The sequence below is a fragment of the Chamaea fasciata genome, unplaced genomic scaffold (genome assembly GCF_029207755.1).
Source record: "Chamaea fasciata isolate MVZ Bird 193981 ecotype frontalis unplaced genomic scaffold, bChaFas1.0.hap1 SCAF_22, whole genome shotgun sequence".
Lineage (NCBI taxonomy): Eukaryota > Metazoa > Chordata > Aves > Passeriformes > Sylviidae > Chamaea > Chamaea fasciata.
This window is the reverse complement of record NW_027094107.1, coordinates 157,523-176,486: the sequence shown is the minus strand read 5'-3', so window position 1 is coordinate 176,486 and position 18,964 is coordinate 157,523. Positions and strand designations below refer to the sequence as shown.

Here is an 18,964-nt window from a genome sequence, read left to right as displayed (position 1 = left end):
CCGTGAGGGGAGTGGCGGGGGACAGTGAGGGGGCTAAGGAGGGACAGGGCGGACATGCAGGACCGTGACGCGATTGGCAGGGGACTCCGAGGAGGCTGAGGAGGCACACACGGGACGGGCGGGACGGTGAGGGGAAGTGACCGTGAGGGGCTGCGGGGCGGGTCCTGCCGGCCGGGGGCGGGCCGTGCCGGCCGGCGGGAGGCGCGTGCGCGGCGCAGGCGCGGGGCTGAGCGGCACCTGCGCCCCGCGGGCCGGGCGGCGGCGGCGGCGGCGGCGGCCGGAGGGCGGTGAGGGCGAGGTAAGGGCGGGCCCGGCGCCGCCGCCCCCGGCCTGGGCACCCGCGGAGGTGGGGGGGCTGGAGAGCCGCTCCTTCACCCCGGCCGCTGCCGAGGGGACCCCTCGCGGGTGCTGCTCTTCGGCTGCGGGCACCTCCCGTGGCCGCTCCCGTGGGGCGGGGTGGGACCTGCCGGAGGGTCTCGCCTCCGCCGAGCCGGGGCCTGGGGAGCAGAGGGGAGTCGGACCCGGCGTGCCCACCCCGCTGTTGGTTCCTGCACACAGGTGCTGGCGCTCTGTGAGAGCGGGTCGGCCCTGCTGCAGTGGGGCTCAGTCTCCAGAACAGCTCGCAACGGGGCCAGCGACGTCAAGGCTGTGTCACGGCTGCCGGCAGCGTGCTGACCTGCAGGCTCTGGAGCAGCCCAACATAACTAACCTATTAGCCATTTTTAAAACGAGTCACTTGCTAACAGAGCATTTCTAAACAGAAACTCTGCTCGGGGCTGATGGCCTGTGCCAAGAGGGGCTTTGGTGACAGTGACTGTCTTAAACATCCCTCAGGAAGGTTTGGGAAAGGAACAAGGGTATTGAACAGCTCACCTGCTCACGGGGGAGGACTTCCCCAAAGCCATGGGTCATGGGGACCTGTGCTGCAGTTCCTGTTTGTGTCTTCTGACATTTGCATTTTGGTCTTTGCTTTAGAACTACTGGAACTACACACACTGCTCCTCAAATAACCCATCAGGTTAGCTCAGCTGTGCTTGGTCTGAGGTGCTTCGGTGCAGGGAAGTGAAATTTGTGAGCCTTTTGTGCAGAAAGTGCCGAAACTCACTTAAAGCAGAAGTTTCTGCTTTTGGCTTTGTGGTAAGCGCTGTTTGAAAGAGCTGCAAAAAGAGCAGAATCAAGGTTGAACAGGACCCCCCCGAGGTAAAGGCAGAAAGCAGGGCTTGGCCTGGAAGGAGTAGGAGTGCTGATCTGAGCAGTACCACACACTTGTGCTTCAGTGGGTTGGAGATGTCATCACTAAGCAGCACTACTCATCCCCACCCTTCCCAGGAATGTTGGTAGCAGGTGTAAGCAAGCTCCGTCTTTTCATACCAGGCGGTTACCAGTTGGCTCACTTGCTTGGTTAGTAGATTCAGGTGCGTGTTCAATCCTCAAATCAAATTCCAGGGTGTGTGAGTAGGCAGGACAAGCAGATCACAGTCACTACAATCCGCTGGATTGATGGGAGACACAGGGTGCACAGCCTGTGCTCTCATGTCAGAGCTTCTTCAGTTTGTTCTGTTCTTACCTGGAGCTCAGGTAAGAACATGCACATTGTACTGGCTCTGCTCTGGCCAGAAATGGGCTCTGTTCCATTTCACTCAGGGCAAGGGAAACTCCTCAGTGCTTTGTTCTTGATCCAGCCATCAGTACTGCATGTGCAGGTTCCTAGAGTTCTGCTGTTTTCCTTCCAGCCTCGATCAGCATCACAAAATGAAAGACAACGAAGGCAGCTCTGATAACCTTAATTACTGATGTTTGTTTTTTAGTGACTGTTACACTGGAGGAAGGTGTTCCCTGGACAGCCCTGGAGACAGAGCAGGTACAGTACAACAGCCAAACAAACCTCTCATTCCATGGCAGTCCTTTACCTTAGCCTGCAGAGTGTCTCTGGGAGGGAGGGGGAGGATGCATTGGCACTTGGCCTTGAGGGTGCTGACTAAGGACCCTGTGGTGTCTGGTTTGTTGTGGCAGCTGAGCCCGAGCAAGCTGGGCTGTGACAGGCATTGCCAGCAAACAGCAGCTGGTCCCTGTGCCTGGGAAACCCCTTCCCAGCCACGGAGATCACGCGCAGCTCCGCCGGCAAGGTGAGTCAGCATCCTCAGGATGATTAAGAACTGGCTTGACAAATTACTTGAATTGGTGTTGGACCTGCACGTCTATTACATCCTTTCAGTAGAGCAAGGCAGAGAGGAGAAAAATTGTTTAGCTGGTGATGGTACAGTGGACAGGAAAGCCTGGTGGTGGCCACCCCTGGTGATTTTGCTGTTTCTGTGACAGCCTCACAGGATGCAGGCGCACAGAGACGTTTTAAGTAGTGATGATGTGTTTGGAAAAACTGGATGAGCTTTCTGATACAGAGTTTTCACCAAAAGTGGTGTAATTGATACTAAAGTCTCAACAGTTGTTTTTACCTTGCACTTAAAGGGGTCATGTGCTGCATTCATTTTGGATCTGATGGAGGACTTGAATGCCTGAAAGTTTGTCCAGTTTTCAGCTTTAAACTCTCTAATGAGAGAGATTAGGATAATAAGATCTCTCTAAAAAGAGAGAGATATATACAAAATACCTCTTGTATAAAAAACTTCAGGGATGGAAATACCATATTCTCTTCTCTGTGTGTCTTTATGCAGAGCCCACAAGTCATGTGGCTGTTTTGTACTATTTCTGAACCCTTCAGATTGCCTTGGTACCCTGCCCCTCGGTCCTGCTGCAATGAGTGGGAAGTCCTTGTTGCTAAAGGTCATTCTCCTCGGAGATGGTGGCGTTGGGAAGAGCTCTCTCATGAATCGGTACGTCACCAACAAGTTTGACTCGCAAGCGTTCCACACCATCGGGGTGGAGTTCCTGAACCGGGACCTGGAGGTGGACGGGCGTTTTGTGACCCTCCAGATTTGGGACACTGCGGGCCAGGAGAGGTTCAAGAGCCTGCGGACGCCCTTTTACCGGGGAGCAGACTGCTGCCTGCTCACCTTCAGCGTGGATGACCGGCAGAGCTTTGAGAACCTCAGTAACTGGCAGAAGGAGTTTATCTATTACGCTGATGTGAAGGACCCTGAACACTTCCCGTTTGTAGTCCTGGGCAACAAGATAGACAAACTGGAGAGACAGGTGAGCACGGAGGAGGCCCGGGCCTGGTGCATGGAGAACGGTAACTATCCCTACCTGGAGACTAGTGCCAAGGATGACACCAATGTGACAGTGGCCTTTGAGGAAGCCGTGCGACAGGTGCTGGCGGTGGAGGAGCAGCTGGAGCACTGCATGCTAGGCCACACCATTGACCTGAACTCCAGCACCAAATCAGGCTCTTCCTGTTGTTGAGAGTGGTTGCTGCTTTGGGAGCAGTGCTTGAGCCAGCAGCTGGATCAGAACACACCTGGGCAGCCCTGGGGCACTCTGAGGAGAGTGGCCACAAGGACAAGAGGTGGTTTGCTCACTGGGGAGCTGCAGCCTCACCATCTGAATCCTGCCTGGAGTTCTCAGATACAGAGCATGTATCTGCAGGAGGGAGCTGTTAACAGAGCATGTGAGCGTAGTCTTGCTTCCATCTCTGCCTGTTTTAGCAGGTTTAAAGGGCTGAGTTAAAGTCCTTTAAATTCCCTAAAGACAACAGGGATTTGTTCTGTACCAAGAACTGCCTGCAGAGCAAAGCTGAGAGCATCCTAGACACTGAAGTATTTTAGTCCTGAACTAAAAAAAATAATAGACCCACTCATGACCATACTGCCAAAGGAAATCCCACTCGGCATAATGAACGAAACCTGTCGTAAAGACTCTGGCCCATGTGACTGTGAGAAAGCCAAATACTGGAATGGCTGGGATGTGTGTCTGTTGTTTGGGATAAGTGCATTATGTCCTGAGGCTGAATTGTGATGCGAATTGTTAGAGCTCTGACCTGAAGCAACATATGAAGGAGAGATGGGCTTGTGTTTGAATGTGACAGCATTTTTACTTCACAGCTGCCTGTTTCTGGCCTGTTTTTCCTCACCTCTAACTTTGTCTTGTATGAGTGTTATTTTTTTGGAGAGACTGTCTGCTTGTTGTTTAATCATATTTCCTTTTCTCTTGTGGAAGCTCAGCCTCGAAGCCCTGGTTGAAAAACACTGATGTGGACGCTCACTAGGTCATGTCAAAGAGTTACTCAGGAGATCTGGAGTGTGACACTTCAGCTGGTTTCTGTCACAAGTAATCACTGTGTTCAGGTGATGTGCTCTAGCAGACCAGATGGCAGGTGGGCTGTCTCCTAGGTGTGCAGGTGGTTGGGGGACTCATGCCTGGTGAGCTGTTAAACCCACTCATTGTCTGGCACCAATGACCACTGTGCCTCACTAGCTGGCAGATCCATGCCTTCAGTTGCTCTAGCATGGATGTTCCCACCTGAATGCTGTAGCATGGAGCCATTCACCTGTTGTGTCAGGTGCTGCTGAGCACAGTTAGCTCCCGCCATCATCCTGGCCCTTGATCCCTCGTGGGAAATCCAGGATGTTTTATCTGTAATTCCTATGACAGGCTGGTCAGGTGTCTGCTTGGTTAACTGACTGCTGTGTTCAGTCCAGTGGGGAGAAAGCTGCACCACTTCCTCTGTTCAAGGTGGCTGAAAAATGAGCATGAGGGGACCAAGGAACCTTCTGGAAGGGATGCCAGGCTTTGCTCCCATCTCCTGCCCTCTGCTAGGTGTTAGTCCCAGGCTGGCTGCGTAGCAGAGATGAGCTTGCTGACTGCTGTCTTTGCCATTCAAACCTCGTGCCCTGCAACCTCCTGTGCGAGCATTTGGCCAAAGCTGTGACTGCCCACAGGCACGTAGGAGCCTGCCCCAAGCACGTATCTGCTGGCTGTCATTCCCACTGTGATCAGCAGCTGGATGCTAAATTTTGTAGCTCAAACCAAGCAACTCTCCCTTAAGCGGTGCTTTAGAGCGGGGCAGTCTCTGCCCTGTGCTGGCAGCTTGTCCCCATCGTGGCACAGTCTCTGAGCATGCAGAGCATGAGCATTCCCCCATTTCCTCTGGGGTAACCCAGGGGGATCTTGCCCTTCTCTGCAGGGCAGCCCTGTGTTGGGACTCCAGAAGGGACTGGAGTATTAATGCTTTAAAGGGATCTAATTTCTAAACAGGCCTGAACAATTGTATTCATGGGGAGTGAATGCTATCAAGGCAGCTCTTGCAGTCTCTGGAAAGACAGGTCCCTTAAGGAGAAGGTTCTGCCTCTGTAGGTGAAAGAGATTTTTACGGGATGTTACTGTTTATTTAACTATGTCTGATCTCCTGAGGCCTCTAGATTTTTCTTCGTTAGCACTGCTTGATATTTCCTTCAAGATCCCAGGCTCTGTGACCTGTGGTTCCAGTTTCCATCCGTGAACAGCCTCATTCCCTGGAGCTGGTTTGCACAGGGGCTCAGGGTCAGAACAGACTCAAGCCCCCGTGTGGTGGCTGGCCCTGCGGGTGAAACTGCCACTTCCCCATGGATCTCCTGGGGTCTGTGTGAGGACTGGCACCTCCTATGGAAGAGGGCAGAGATCCAGCATGCCACAGTGCAGGAGGCACATGTGCAGCTGTTTGCAGCACCCTGTGCATGTCAATGCTGGTAGCTAAAGCCCAAGAGCCTCGTTGTGCACGTGTTACACAGCACCTTTTATTTCTAACAGACATTGGATCATTGACTTGTTTTATATTAAAACCCTCCTATTATATTAGGCTTACATGGTTTTTTTTTTAAAGGTAGAGTATAATATATTTCAATTGTTTAATTTATTTTAAACGAAACGCACAATTCCCAAAGGAGCCAGGATTTTGAATTCTGTTGCAAGTTCAGTGCCAACAGCCATCCCTTCCCCTGCGTCCACTCGTGCTGCTGCGGTTGTTGCTATTGCTACAGAACTGGAATTGTAAAACCAAGATTCTACCTTTATTTAAGCAAATAAAACATGGATGTATTCAAGTGAGTTTGGGAAGTGGCTGCCTTCTTGGTTTATCAATGTTCAAGTCACCTTTTGTTCTTCTGAGGACTGGTTGATTACAGGATCCGGCAGGAGAAGTCACTAAGGGATCAGAGGGATATTCCTTCATGCCCCTGCTTGGACCAGGAGCTAAAGGATCAGAACTCAACAGCTGAACCCAGTGACCAGTTTTGCCTTTTCAAGAGAACCAGAAAACAGTTTCAGAGAAGAAATATTCCACATGGCTTCTTTCTGTCACTACATCTTAAATTCTCAGCCTGGGCTCTCAGCAGCAAGTCCGGTACTTTCCTGTGACTTCTTGCGGTGATCTTGGAACTGGTTCCTCGGGCTTCAGGAGGTTTTAACCAGGCATGATTTCCATGGGATGCTGAGAAGGAAATCAGCATATGGGGACTGTTCTCTTTCGTTGTCCTGCCAGGAGAGCTGCTTATTTTGGGAGACCTTCTCTGTGTTTGCAGAGCCTGTGCCTGCTGTTTCTTTTGGCAGAACCTTTTAGTTTATTTTCCTCCCAGGTCTGCTTGCACTATCCATGGTTCCAGGAGGCAGTGTAGGGTTCAAAGTCCTTGAAAACTGTGCATTTTAAATATGGGCTGGAGTATCTGGGGTCCTTCTCAACATCTTCAGCCATTTCAAAAGGCAGCTGAAAACACAGGCTCCCAACGCTGGTGGGAGGTGGCTCCGGCCTGGAAGTGTTGCAAGGTTTGGGTGAGGCTGCCTCACGTCAGGAAGGATGTCTGAAAGTACCAGAAACTGCTGACTCCTGGTGTGAGTTGTTTGTAAGGAAGTGCATGCAGGCAGAGGCAAGAGCTATAGCGAGGCCATTCCCTCATTCCCCACTTTCCCACTGTAAGCTGTGGCAGAGGACTCAGTAGATTTTGTCGTGGGTTGGGGTGAGGATGGATCCCTGAAGGGCAAAGGAGTGTTTTCCAAAGGAAAGCAATGAGCTGCTTCTGTGTGCAACAGATGCTGTAGCATATCCCAGTGTGTTTGGAGAGGAGGAGGGGTGAGAGTGTCCTGATCCCATTTATGTTCCTCTCCCATGGCCCTCTGAGAATTCTACTGCTCTGGCCCAGGTAGTGCCCCTGTAAGGCCATACATCTGCTTGGTGGTGGGCTGAGCAAACTGGACTCTCCTCAAGAGCCACTCTCTGAGGAGCACCAGTAGCTGCAGATGCCATGGGGCTGCTCTCTGGGTGACCAGGGGTGTTCCCCAGGCTCCTCCTCAGCTCTGGGGCTGCTCCTCAAGGCAATAAACTGTGAGGAGATTAATGGGATCTCTGGATGCAGCATATTGTCTGAATTTGAGGTTAAGCAGAATGAATAAATAATTTACAAATGCCCCTCGAGGAGCCTCTGATCCCTTCTCTAAGCTCCAGTTTGGAACAGCTGTTTGAGGACAGCTCTGACACTGGGGCACTGGCTTATTCTCCTCTGGACTAAGGAGCACTCTGCACTGCCCAGGTGGGAGGTGATGGCAGCTCTGTCAGTGGTTCTCTGAAGGCCACAGGTGAGTCAGAGTCCCTTGACAGGAAGATTGGGCTAATCTGTGAAATGGTGGATTACCTGCTGAGGTGATTGCTCATGCAAAAACAATCAGCATGGACAGAGATAGCCCCTGGCCCCAGTGCTTGCATGGCTGGTGCAGCAGCTCTTTCCTCCTGACTTCCTGGGGTCCTTTGGGGGTTGATGCACATGGCCACATGCAGGTACAGGACTCCTGGAACAGATTGCTCAGAGAATCTCTGGCTGCCCCATCACTGGAAGTGTTCAAGTCCAGGCAGAATGGAGCTCTGAGCAACCTGATCTAGTGGAAGTTGTCCCTGCCTGTGGCAGGCGGTCAATTGAATGATTGTTAAGGTCCCTTTGAACCCCGGCCACCCTATGATTCTGTGACCTTCCACTTACTATTCCCTCCTCATCTCCAGACATCTCCCTGGTAGAGCTGGACTGTGCAGAGATGGAGAGAAAGGAGCTGAGTGCAGCTGAGGATTTCATCCAGGGCAGGTGGGTGTCAGTACCATGCCACAGCCCTGGCAGACAGAGCTGCTTGCCGGGCACGGCTTAGCCAAAACACAGCTCTGTACCAGCCACTGCGAAGAAAACTCCTAGCTGAAACCAGCACATCATCCTACACAGCCTTTTCGGGGCTGAGTCCGAATCCGTGCAAAGAGAAGCGAGCCTTTGGTGGTGTTTTTGGTGTGTGCTGGTGGGCTTTGTGTGTTCCAGAGGCTCAGGGGAGGGGTTCCCGGGACCGGGGCCGCGGGGCAAACCGGGGCTCGCCGCCGCTTGTCTCGCTGCCCGAGGAGCCGCCGCTGCATCCGACGGCCGCGGGGAGGAGCCGCAGGACCGGGGATGCGCAGACGGCCGGGAGCAGCATCAGCCCAGCGGCCCTTCGCCCTTGGGGGCTGCCTGAGCCCAAGGCTGGGGACCCGTGGCCATCACCAACACCCCCTGGGTGCTGCCATCCCCTCCCCTTTCTTTTCCTCTCCGCAAGGTACGCAGGGCCGTCTCCCGGGGCGGCAGGGCACAGGATGGAGGGATGGGAGTCGCCTTGCCTTCTTGCCAGAAAGCCAGCCCATGGGACTTGCTCCGGGGTCCCTTTCTCTGGTCCAGCCTTTGTGGGAGCAAAGTACTGCCACATTTTAGCCGCTAGATAAGGGAAAACAGGTGATTGCACTGGGTCCCCTGCTTGGAGCTTTCCTGATGGGCCGGTTTACAGAGATGATGTTTGGGATAAGGCAGAGCTTATTCCCTGTCTTTTCTCAGCCAGTTCCTGGAGGGCGCTGAGCGCCCAGGAAAGGAGCTGAGAGGGCAGGTCCCATGTCCCCAGGTGGGGTGACAGCAGGGCATGGCCTAGGGCACACCTGATGAGGCTACGCGTGTCCTTTGGCCCTCGGACTTGCCCGGCACCCTGGCCTTGCTGGCTGCTCTCACACACCACCTCGCACTTGCTGTCCCCGGCCCTCACCCCGGCCGGGGGGCACCAGTCTCTGCCAGGGGAAAGAGACAGTGTTTTGTTCCCCAGCTCGCAGCTGCCCAGCGGCTGATTGTGCACACACAGGACCCTTTCAGCACGGGGAGAGGAGGGTGATGGCATCTGGGAACGCAGGAACAAAGGGCCCCATTGATGCTGGCTGCAGCCCCATGGGTTTCTGTCAACCAGGGCAAGGCAGAGCTGTGCCACTGAGCTGGGGCAGCAGCAGTGCATGAGCTAAATCTCCCCTGGCCAGGTTGCATGGGCAACTTTGCTGCCTGTTCGGAGGGGGCTGAAGCCAGGGAAGAGAGCGGAGAGTGGGATTTGGGCTAGAGTCCCATTTAGGAAGAGTAGTGAAGGTCCCACCCCACCACTCCTGGGCATGGACATGTGCCTGAAATCTGCCTTTTTGGACAGCCCTATGGGGCTGGGAGCATCCCTCTGTGGCCCCACTCCCTGAAGGCCCCTGAGCACAGCCCCTGGGGAGATTTCTGAAAGAAGCAACATTTGAATCAATAATTTTTGAGCAGCTGCTGTGGAAAGATGCACCTAAGGGTTTCTGGGGCAGAGAGGCAGCAGCTGATCCTGCAGCAAATGGCACCAGAGATCCACAGACAGGACATGCAGGGCTCTGTGACAGTCCAGTGTGCCCATGTGCCTAAACAAGACCATCCTGTTCCACACAGGGCTCTCTGCAAGCGAGAGAATCGCCCACCCTGCGTGGCTCTGGACATGTTCATCCCACACATGCTGCCCTAGTGCCAAGCCAGCTTGGCTTGAGCTGTCCTGTTAGTTTTGTTGTGGTTTTGTTGTGCTACATGATGAGACACAGCAGAGGCTGTGGGCACGTGGGCCGAGTGTTAAAGGGCAGCAGAACCACCAAACACAAGCAAGCAGCTGCTACAAGACCCCAGCTTTCCTCAGGGTGGCTGGAGGAGAAATAAGAGGTTTTAAGGGCACCCCCCTCCCCTCCCCCCAGCTGGGAACAATGATTTTGAAGTCGGAGTTGTGAACCTCGTGGCTGGAGTGGGCAGAGCCCTGCAGGGGCTGCTGGCCCACACATGGAACAGCAAGTGCTGCTCCTCTGAGAGCTTCTCCTCTGCAGCCTCCCTTTCCCTGGAGAGCCTCTCCATTTTTTTTTCTTGTCAGGGGTGGGAGATGGAAAAGCCAGCACAACAAATGGACAGGCAGACGTACATCTTGTTCAGAATGTTCTTAGTTTTAATGTATTTTCTTTAATTTTTATAAAATACATCTTGTAAGATAAGTCTCTAAAAACTTGCTCCTTTTTATTGCTGGTTAACAAGTTGAAATTCTAGATCAGAAATGAGGGAAACACTTTCAGTTGATTAACTCTTTTTTTGTGTGTGTGTGTGGATGTGTGTGTGCGTGTGTGGGGTCTGGGGACAAGGGTGGGAAGGAGGACCTGGTTATTTTTTGTTAAAGGGATTTAAAAAACACCCCCAGCAAACCCCCAAGAGAGATAGCATTGATGCGAATTTCCAGATCTTGACTGGTTTCTCCCCACCCTGCCACCCCTCCTGGCATCTCCCCCCTCCCCATCCCGTGTGCGTTGGTAGCCTGGCCAACCTATTTCAGCATTCCCGGTGGCAAGGATCCTTCAAATGCACTGCTCAGCAGATCTGCCTCCTTATCCTTGCCCCTGCTGAAACCAGCACTTAAAAATATGTATAACAATAATACAGACATGAAAAAGAAAAAAGAAATCCATGCAAGATGGAGCTACAGTCTGCCACTGAAATTAGTTCCTCCAATAAATAAATACAAAGATTAGCATTAAGGAGAGAGGCAGGGAGAGCAAAACAAATCACCAGTTGTCAGGGAGCACTGGAAACAGCACTTCTGCAGGTCTGGCTGGACATACCCAGCCAGAGGGTTTCCTCCAAATGGAGAACAGTCATGGAGGAGAGGTCTCCACCCAACCCCTCACCCCCTTACCCCTCTCCGTGGGAAAAGACTGGCACCAGAAAGGATCTGAATTGCAGAGACAGGCTGTATTTGCACCCTGCCAACCCCAAACCACCACCTTTCCTTCCTTCCCTCCTCAATTCCTCCATGGGTTTCACCTGGAAGCAAGATGCTGCCAGTCCCTCTCACCCTGGCAGGCACAAGACAGCTGTCCTGACTTGAAGGAAAAAGAAGTGAGGGGACGAGAGGGACAGAAGGAGGGGCAGTTACACTGGACAAGGGGGAGAAGCGAGCCGGCCTCCCCGGCACAGCAGAGGTTAGAGAAGCAGACGTCACCCCAGAGAAGAGCACCATTGTGAAGGGCACTGGCAGGGCAGGCAAGGCACGCGGTCCCGAGGGTTATCCCCTGCCTACGGAGGGATGGCTCTGGCTTTACGCTCCCAGGGCTTGCTGCAGAGGTGTCCCCTCCTCAGTCAAACCTATTTGCTGCCTCTCTGCTGCCTGGAGGGCAAAGCCAAGAGTTCCCCTTGTATACAGAGACACCAAACTCCTTTAGGCTTTAATAAGGGCAGCTGGGTTAGGGCTTTATCAGCATTGGGATCAGCACTCTCTTCTCCACACTGGGAAGATCCTTGCACTGAACTCCCTTTGCCGTGGCTGCAGCAGGTGATTTAGGTTAAACTCATCTTTCTCTGCTAAGGGAAAAAAAAATCCTTCTCTTATTCTCCATCCATGGGTGGTGACAGCAGACAGCTCCAGGAGAGTCTCTAGCAATGGCACCAGGACTGGGCCAACTTCCTTTTCTCTCTAGGTAGCCTCCTGCTACTCATGGAGCAACCTACATGGATTTTTTCCTCCCAGGAGCTCGAAGGCCTTTGCTCATCCCTAGGCAACACTGGGACACCGGAATAAGTCCCTCCTCTTCTCTGGCTGGTTTTGATGGGCTTGGCTCTAGAGCGAACCGGTTACGGATGAGCAACGAGAGAAAAGTGCATGAAGAGGCGTCCATTGGTGGGAAGCTCTCCTTCCTGGTCACGCTCAGCACAATGGATACGAGGGAGGAAGAGGAGGGGAGTCATCAGCGAAGGCAGAGTTAACGCAGGAGACCTGGTGTCAGGTGGCTGCATTGTTAAAGCCTCGGGGTTAGACAAAAGAAGGGCGTTTGGTCTGGCTGGGCTCTGCCACTCGGGCTAGAACTTGGTGCCTCGGCCCATCAGCCTGAGGACTGCGAAGTTGTAGGTGGTGGCGATGATGAAGGTGACCTGTGGGTAGGAAAAGAGTGAGTGAGGGGGCAGCCCCCAGCCCCACACCCCAACATAGTAGTGCCCCGCAGAGCCGCACAGCCCCATCAGGACACCGCAGTGTCATGTCACTGGTGTACAGCAAGAGGAGAGCTGGGGAAAGGCAGGGCACTCAGTGCTTTGGCAGCAGGACTCTCCCGGGCAGTCTCCTAAAGCCTCTCCAGATCCCCTCCTGCAGCCACCTCTGCCTTATGGCCTGGTTTCACCATCTGCACTTACGTGCCAGAAAATGACACGAGCACAGGCTCTGTCCCATCCATGCCCACCACCTTCGCTGTCGTTTTCCCCCACATCTTTGCCAGGCGGAGAAGAACGACCGGGCAGAGGGAGCACTGACTCACCAGTGAGACCAGCGTGGCAGCTGCCCCCACGAAGGCTGCGATGAAGAGGTGGAAAGTCATCTGGAACTGCAAGGGAAGAGGAGGGTAAGCTCACGGGGTCCCATGTGCTGCCCGGGGAGGCCAGAGCCAAGGTGTCACACTGAGGGGGCACACATGAGGTGGCAGGAGTTACTCACCTCACTGGTCTTGCAGATGGAGAGCAGGTTGGAGCCACACACCTTGCCAGGGAAAGCATTCCAGGGCAGGACACCTGTGGAGATGTGGGAGCCAGGTGAGCGGGGATAGCTGACTTCCTTGCTCAGCTGCCTGCAGTCACCCATCACACAACCCCCAGCATTTCAGGACTCTTCAGCACCTGCCCTGCTTTATCCCACCCAACGTGCCTGGACCCTGCCCTCCATCCCCTCTGCACTGCCCTGAGCTGTGGCTCTCGGGGGCTGAACCCAGCACTCACCATACATCCTGGCATCTGCACACAGGGTGCCAATGCTGGCCGAGGTCTTGGTGGGGTTGCCAATGGACTGGCAGGTGGTCCAAGTGTTAAAATAGATGTAGACAGGCACCGCGGAGCAGGCAAACACCAGGAGCCAGATGATGGTCAGGACGTAGGTAATGCCCACAAACTGCAAGGGGCAGGACAAACCCGGGCGGGGCCGTGGTTACTAAGTGGCCAAGGACACGGACAGGGGAGCGCGAGGTTCCCCAGGCAGGGGAGGGCGTGGGGCAGGGTGGGGGACTGCGATGCTGCCTGCACCCAGCTCTGCCAGACCCAGTGTGTCCCCAGGCAGGCAGCACAGGACAGCAGCCCAAGCTGGGGGCTCCTGCAGCTCACAGGACCAGTGCCACTCCCAGATTCAGCCCGGCAGTGTGTGCATGGGGGTGACCAGCAGCAGCAGGATGGCTGCCACATTTTGGGGGGGAGTAACCGTGGCCACGGCCAAGCAGGGTTTGGTCTCTGTGGGAGGGCAGCTGCAAAAGTTGCCTTGGAGTGTCAGCGGGGCTCTCCTGCCCTCCCTCCATGGTGCCACCCCAACCAGCCCCCGAGGGAACCACAGCCGTGCCCCTCTGTTCCCCCAGGCCACAGGATCCCTTTGCCAGCACTTTGTCATGGTCCCCAAGCCCTGTGGGGTGGATGACCCCAAGGGTACTGGGTGCCGTGGAGCTTTGAGCTGCCAGCACTGCAGGGATGCTCTGATTCTCCCTGCCTATGTTTAAACATGAAGCAGTTTTATTAAACCATGAGGGCTGCTTTGATCCCCAGCAGGGCCTGGGGGAGGACAGCAGGGCTGTGCTTCCCTTTGGGATAACCCCAAAACCCGGACGGCCGCGGTCTCCTGCCCTTTGGAGCGTGGTGTACCCGCTGGGGCGCGCGAAGGGGTTGCCAAACCCCGGTTAAGATCACCTTGTCAGGATGTCCTAGCCACTTTCCCAAACAATGACACACCCGCTGCCACGAGTGAGCTCGCTGGGGGCCTCGCGCTCCCCTCCCCTTCGGGCCCCCAGTTACCGTTGCGCTGAGGCCCTTGCCGCAGATGGTGGTCCTGTAGTCCCCAAAGATTTGCCGGACGGCGCCGGTGGTGTAGAAGCCTTCGGCCAACAGCAGGGCTCCATAGAGAAAGAAGAAGGCAGCTGTGCCATAGATGAAGTACTGAAAACCGTGGATGCTGTGGGGGAGAGGAGTGGGCAGGGGTGCTCAGGTGCCGGGGCGGTGCTGGAGAGCTCAGCCCTGTGTGTGCCCTTTCCCTCCCCACTCTGTCCCGAGGGGACTAAAACAGAGAGTGAAGCCACAAAGAAGAGCAAGCTGGGGCAGAGCTGCGGTGAGCAAGGCTGCCATGACTCCCCCACATCCTCCATACCTACCCAGTGCAGAGGTCCAGCTCTACCCAGGACACCTAGCGAGGGTCAGATAAAAACTGGTGTGAAATGAAAACAAGCAGACACTTGGACCATGGAGCCATGGGCAAAGGCAACTTGGGGTCTCGCTGGTGCCTGGGTGAGAGCCTGGCCCTGGCCAGCCCAGCCAGACACTTCAGCACAGAGCAGGACAAAGCTGTGAGGAGCCCCAGTGCAAGCAGGGTACTTACACATCGATGAGAAACTCATAGTCCTGGTAGTTTTTGGAGAAGTAGGTCTCGATGAGCTGCTCGGTGCCTGTCAGGGCCTCGTGCCCACAGCCACAAAACAGCGCTACCCCAAAGAAGCACAGGCCAGTGGCAACCAAGGAAGCAAAGGGTGCCCCAATGAGACATCTGGCACAGCACTCGAGTAAACCTATGGAGAAAAGAGGTGAGGTGGGATGGGACTGCCGGCACAAGGATTGCTTGGAGCAGCTCAGGAGCAGGAGTGCAGTGGGAGAAAGGTGCCTGGCAGGAAGAGGGAAACGGGATAAAGGAAAACCCCAGAAATGACCCATTGCAGTGCTGTAGAGCCAAACCCAGCAGCTCTCCTGAGAGCTCTCTAAGCAGCTCAGAAGCCTACCCAAGGGTGCCCAGGGATGGTGGCAGTGTGGGGCATGGGGGCTGTGAGGAGCTGAGGCGAGCCAGCCATGCTGACCCGTGACAGATGGAAATAGAGCGTGATGTAGCATAATGCCAGTGGGACCTGGCAAACGAGCTGCTAATGGGCTCCCCACTGCCACCACAGCCTGGCTGCAGCCACGCCAGCTGCCTGCAGTTTTATTTTGCCATCGAAGATGGAGGGGAACCCAGCACCTCCACAGAGACAAACCCCAGAGAAGATCCAGCAAGGTGGCCCTGCTTGGGCCAGCACAGCAGGAGCCAGCACACACCCCCGAGCACTCTGGACTTCCAGGTGGCACCCTGGGCACTGGTGCCTTGCCTGGCACCCCTCAGGCAGCTCAGGCTGCAGCCGCCTCTTTATGTAGGCAGATGTGCTTGTTGGAAGGAGCCGCATTAGTTCCACAAATGACAGCACTTGTGTAATAGATTTAGTCCTCCAGGACCTGTGTGTGGGCAGGGAAAGCAAGGACACGCAGCAGAGTGCTGCTTGCAGTGCCTAAATGCTGGATTTTTTCAGCAGTGAGGCCATGGGCACCTGCTCCTTCTGCACGTCAGGGCTCTAACGTGCAGGAGTTTTGGCTGTTTCCCAGTGGGCTGGGTGTAGAGGTGCCCAGCCAGCTGCTCTCCTGCCTGTTTTGGGAGCAGACAGCCAGGTGAGTTTGCACCCAACAGCATTTGGCTCCAGCTAAGCTGTGACAAGCTGCTGCTCTGGCTGTGTGACACCTGCACACAGGGAAACTGCTCTCCTCCCCTAAGACAGGGGCTCTGGCACCCCACTGCCCAGGGCACAGTGGCTGCCTGGGCACATCCCATCTGGGCACTGAATTTCTGCCTTGAATGCCAAAAATGCACCCACACCAAACCCACACTCCCTCCACAAATCCCACAGTGCTTACCTCCACCCCAAGAGGACAAGAAAGCCATGGGGTCCTGGCCAGTTCTCCCCTCCCCACTGGGAGCAAGGTTGCGCAGTGGCACCGAGGACAATGGGGAATTGTCCTGGCACTGCCACCCCAGTGGCTGCCCCATGCCAAGAGCAAACAGGGAACAAAGGCAGCGCTATAGGAGAGTGCTGGGACCCCTCCCTCTTGTTTGCCTTGGACACAGCCAGATCCAGGGGGGGGCCTCGTTCATCCTGGCCAGCGCTGCTCCCAACCTCGCTGGGACCCACAGGGACCAAACCCACTTTTTCTGGCTTTATTTTTGGCCAGCTGGGAGATGGCCCAGATGTCCCCACTCCGGGGCAGTGAACAGCTCCGTTCCCAGGGGACTGCTGCGAGTCCTGGGATGTGACAGGGCCTGACAGCTGCCCTGCCACAGCCCCTCTGCTTTGGGAAGCTGCAGTGGGGAAGCCTAAGGAGGGGAAAGGAGGGAAGAAAGAGCTCTTGTGCCACACAATCCTGAGCCTTGTACCCAGGCTCAGCTGCTGCCAGCACCAAACAACATGCTGCAGACAGGAGGAGGAGGCAGGGGGCCAGCAGCACGAGGCATCCCTGGGAACAGAGCACCCCCAGGAACAGAGCAGCCCCAATACCCCAGGGGTACACCACTGCTGAGTGTACTGATCCAGCTCTGCTGTTATCAGCAGGGAAACTGAGGCACAAGGTGTGGCTCTGTTTTCCCAAGGCTGCTGGCAGACAAGTGGCATGAGCTGTGACAGGCTCAGTGCCCTGCCTGGACCTGGGGCTGGCAGGAGCTCTCATCTCTCCAGTCCATGTGATGAGGGCTCAGGTGGGACGCTGTGGGGATGGCATCTGCCCCCACAGACAACACACGGGGACAGAAAACTGCCTTGGGAAAGAAAACGTCACCCTCGCCATGCCAAGGCATCCTCCCATGGGCACACCGGGGTCACCAGGACCTCACTGGTGCCAGAGGAAAGTTTCAGTGGGCTCTGCTCTGGGATAAGGTCCCCAGGTGGGGACAAGGACCAGCGACAGCTCCGCAGGTGGCCCCCCCCCGCCCTCATACTCACCCATGGTGCTGGACTTGCTCAAGCGCCCCGACCGCCCGCTCTGCTGCTTCGCTGCTGGTGTGGAGCCCTCCCCTGCCAGGCGGTCCCACGCCCTGGATTTCCCCCTCTGGGTGCCCGGCCGGCTCTCCAGCAAAGAAAAGGGCTCTCTGAGTGACAGCCACCCCCCTTAAAGGGACCGGGCCCGCCCTCCCCCGGCCCCCCCAGCACCCCTTGGATGCCAGCTTCTGGGTGCCTGGGCCTGGGCAGCGCTGCCCAATGGACCCACTCAGTGCTCTTGGGGTCAAAAGGCTTTTGCACCAGTAAGACAGCAGCCTGGGGGCAGGGGAAGGGCTTGTCCCCCCTCATTGGTGGCTCTGGGGACATCCCCCAGGCCCACCAGGCTGTGTTTGTCCAAGCTGACCACTGAGGCAGGGTGGGAGTCTTGGTCCTGTGGGACTGCAGTGGTGTCCCCATGTCACCTCCCTGGTCCCCAGCATCTGGCAGCAGGGAGGAGGGATTCCCCATCCCTGGCACCTTCTCTCGGCTTTAGGGGCTCCAGACTGGAAGCTTTCCCCCCTTTTGATGGGAACCTTGCAGCTCCTCTCCCCAGCCCCATGACCCCCATGGGGCAATGACATTCTGGTGGGGACACTCATGGGTCCCCATGGCCTCAGGGCTGTAGCAGGTGCAGCCTAGTCCCTAGGGTGCCCCATATCCCATGGGTGCCCCATATCCCATGGGTGTCCCAGGCCCCCTGCAGCTGTGGAGGCAGCACAGGGCCAAGGGAGCCTGCAGAGGGCAACCGGCCCCTTTCCCAGCAGGCTCAGGGCGGACAAAGCCCTGCTGTGTCCCTTAATGCCCCACTTTGTGCCAGGCAGCGAGGTGGCAGGGCCTGGCTGTCCCTGGGCTCGGGGACTCTGCTGGCCTGGGGACTCTCTGGGCTGTGGCAGGCTAGGACCAGGGTGGGCCACCCTGTGGGGACCCTGCCCCTTCCCCAGCAACCCCAGCAAGCCCCACCTTGGCTTGCCTGCAGGTGGGCTCGGGGGGAAACACCACTTGGGCATCTGTGTAAGTGCTGGCAGGGCTTTGTGGTGACCAGCTGCACCCCACGTCAGTGGGGCACAGCTCCTGGCCCCACAGCACCACTCCCTGCCTCAGTTTCCCACTGGCAGGAAGGCAGAGGGGCTGCCTGGTGTCTTCAGCCAGGTGTGGAATGGGAGGGGACAACAGAGCAGAGGGAGCCTCTGCCACCACTGTGTCAAGGTGGCACTCAGGTGGCCTGGCAGTGATGTCACCTGGCTGTGATCTCCTCAAAATCCCCCTGGGAAGGTGACAGACTTGCAACACTCCTTTGGAAATAACCAGATGCCCTCCAGTCACTGGAAACGAGCAGAGCCCTGCCTGCATCCCAGGGAAGCCCAGAGGGACCCCCAGCCACCAGGAGGAAAAAGTATTAAATAAAAATTCCCCCATAAATAAAACATATAAAATGCAACATAACAGGAAAGGAATAAAATACGGCATGGGGCAAAAACATATCAGCCTCTCTTTTTGTTTCCACAGATATTCCAGGCTTGCTGACTCTGCCTGTTCTGAGCACTCTGGAGGGAAGTGGGAGTTTTACCTCATTGGGCACAAGGTAAACAGCTGAGAGGGACTGTGATTTCTGCACAAAGCGGCTCAAAATTCTTGGCTGTTGGGCACTTTCTGTCAGCAGGTGGATGGAATGGAAACCCCCTGGCCCTGTCATTAGTGACCAGCCCACTACCTCCTGGCAGCGCTCCATGGATGTTCCAGAGCAGGGCTGCAAGGCAGGGAAAAGGGAGAAATCCCATCTCTGGATTTTCTAAGGTTTGAAGGAGAAGAAAATGTGCAGGAAAGTGTTTGGAGTTGCCTTTCCTGTGGCAGCATGGAGGGCACCCTGCCCCAGGCAGCTGGGTGGGCATCCCACAG

The 18,964-nt window shown here is 55.7% G+C and overlaps 2 protein-coding genes across 5 annotated transcripts; one reads left to right on the top strand and one right to left on the bottom strand.

Annotated features, from left to right (window-relative positions):
* The first annotated feature begins 252 nt into the window (after window positions 1-252).
* Window positions 253-5,979, top strand: RAB9B (RAB9B, member RAS oncogene family). 3 transcript variants are annotated; one of them, XM_066202728.1, is made up of 3 exons: window positions 253-298; window positions 1,809-1,861; window positions 2,673-5,979. In XM_066202728.1, the coding sequence occupies exon 3, from the start codon at window positions 2,755-2,757 to the stop codon at window positions 3,358-3,360; it is 606 nt and encodes a 201-aa protein (XP_066058825.1). In that variant the 5' UTR covers window positions 253-298; window positions 1,809-1,861; window positions 2,673-2,754; the 3' UTR covers window positions 3,361-5,979. The 3 variants fall into 3 exon arrangements, with proteins under 3 accessions (XP_066058825.1, XP_066058823.1, XP_066058824.1); XM_066202726.1 differs by having other exon boundaries at window positions 259-298; window positions 2,720-5,979; XM_066202727.1 differs by lacking the exon at window positions 253-298 and adding an exon at window positions 1,507-1,578 and having other exon boundaries at window positions 2,720-5,979.
* Window positions 5,980-10,165: 4,186 nt separating this feature from the next.
* Window positions 10,166-17,168, bottom strand: PLP1 (proteolipid protein 1). 2 transcript variants are annotated; one of them, XM_066202724.1, is made up of 7 exons: window positions 17,033-17,168; window positions 14,623-14,809; window positions 13,941-14,202; window positions 12,993-13,161; window positions 12,715-12,788; window positions 12,539-12,604; window positions 10,166-12,158 (listed from the first exon to the last, which is right to left on the bottom strand). In XM_066202724.1, exons 1-7 carry the CDS (start codon window positions 17,034-17,036, stop codon window positions 12,087-12,089), a joined length of 834 nt encoding a protein of 277 aa, XP_066058821.1. In that variant the 5' UTR covers window positions 17,037-17,168; the 3' UTR covers window positions 10,166-12,086. The 2 variants fall into 2 exon arrangements, with proteins under 2 accessions (XP_066058821.1, XP_066058822.1); XM_066202725.1 differs by having other exon boundaries at window positions 14,046-14,202.
* Between the last annotated feature and the right edge of the window lie 1,796 nt (window positions 17,169-18,964).

Bases quoted from the DNA above. Each gene is read 5' to 3' on its own strand.
- RAB9B (XM_066202728.1), top strand. From the start codon at position 2,755: ATGAGTGGGAAGTCCTTGTTGCTAAAGGTCATTCTCCTCGGAGATGGT.
- PLP1 (XM_066202724.1), bottom strand. The intron at 13,162-13,940 runs GTGATCTTAACC...TGCCCCTTGCAG, and splicing joins GGCTAGGACATCCTGACAAG to TTTGTGGGCATTACCTACGT. The intron at 12,789-12,992 runs GTGAGTGCTGGG...ACATCTCCACAG, and splicing joins TGCAGATGCCAGGATGTATG to GTGTCCTGCCCTGGAATGCT.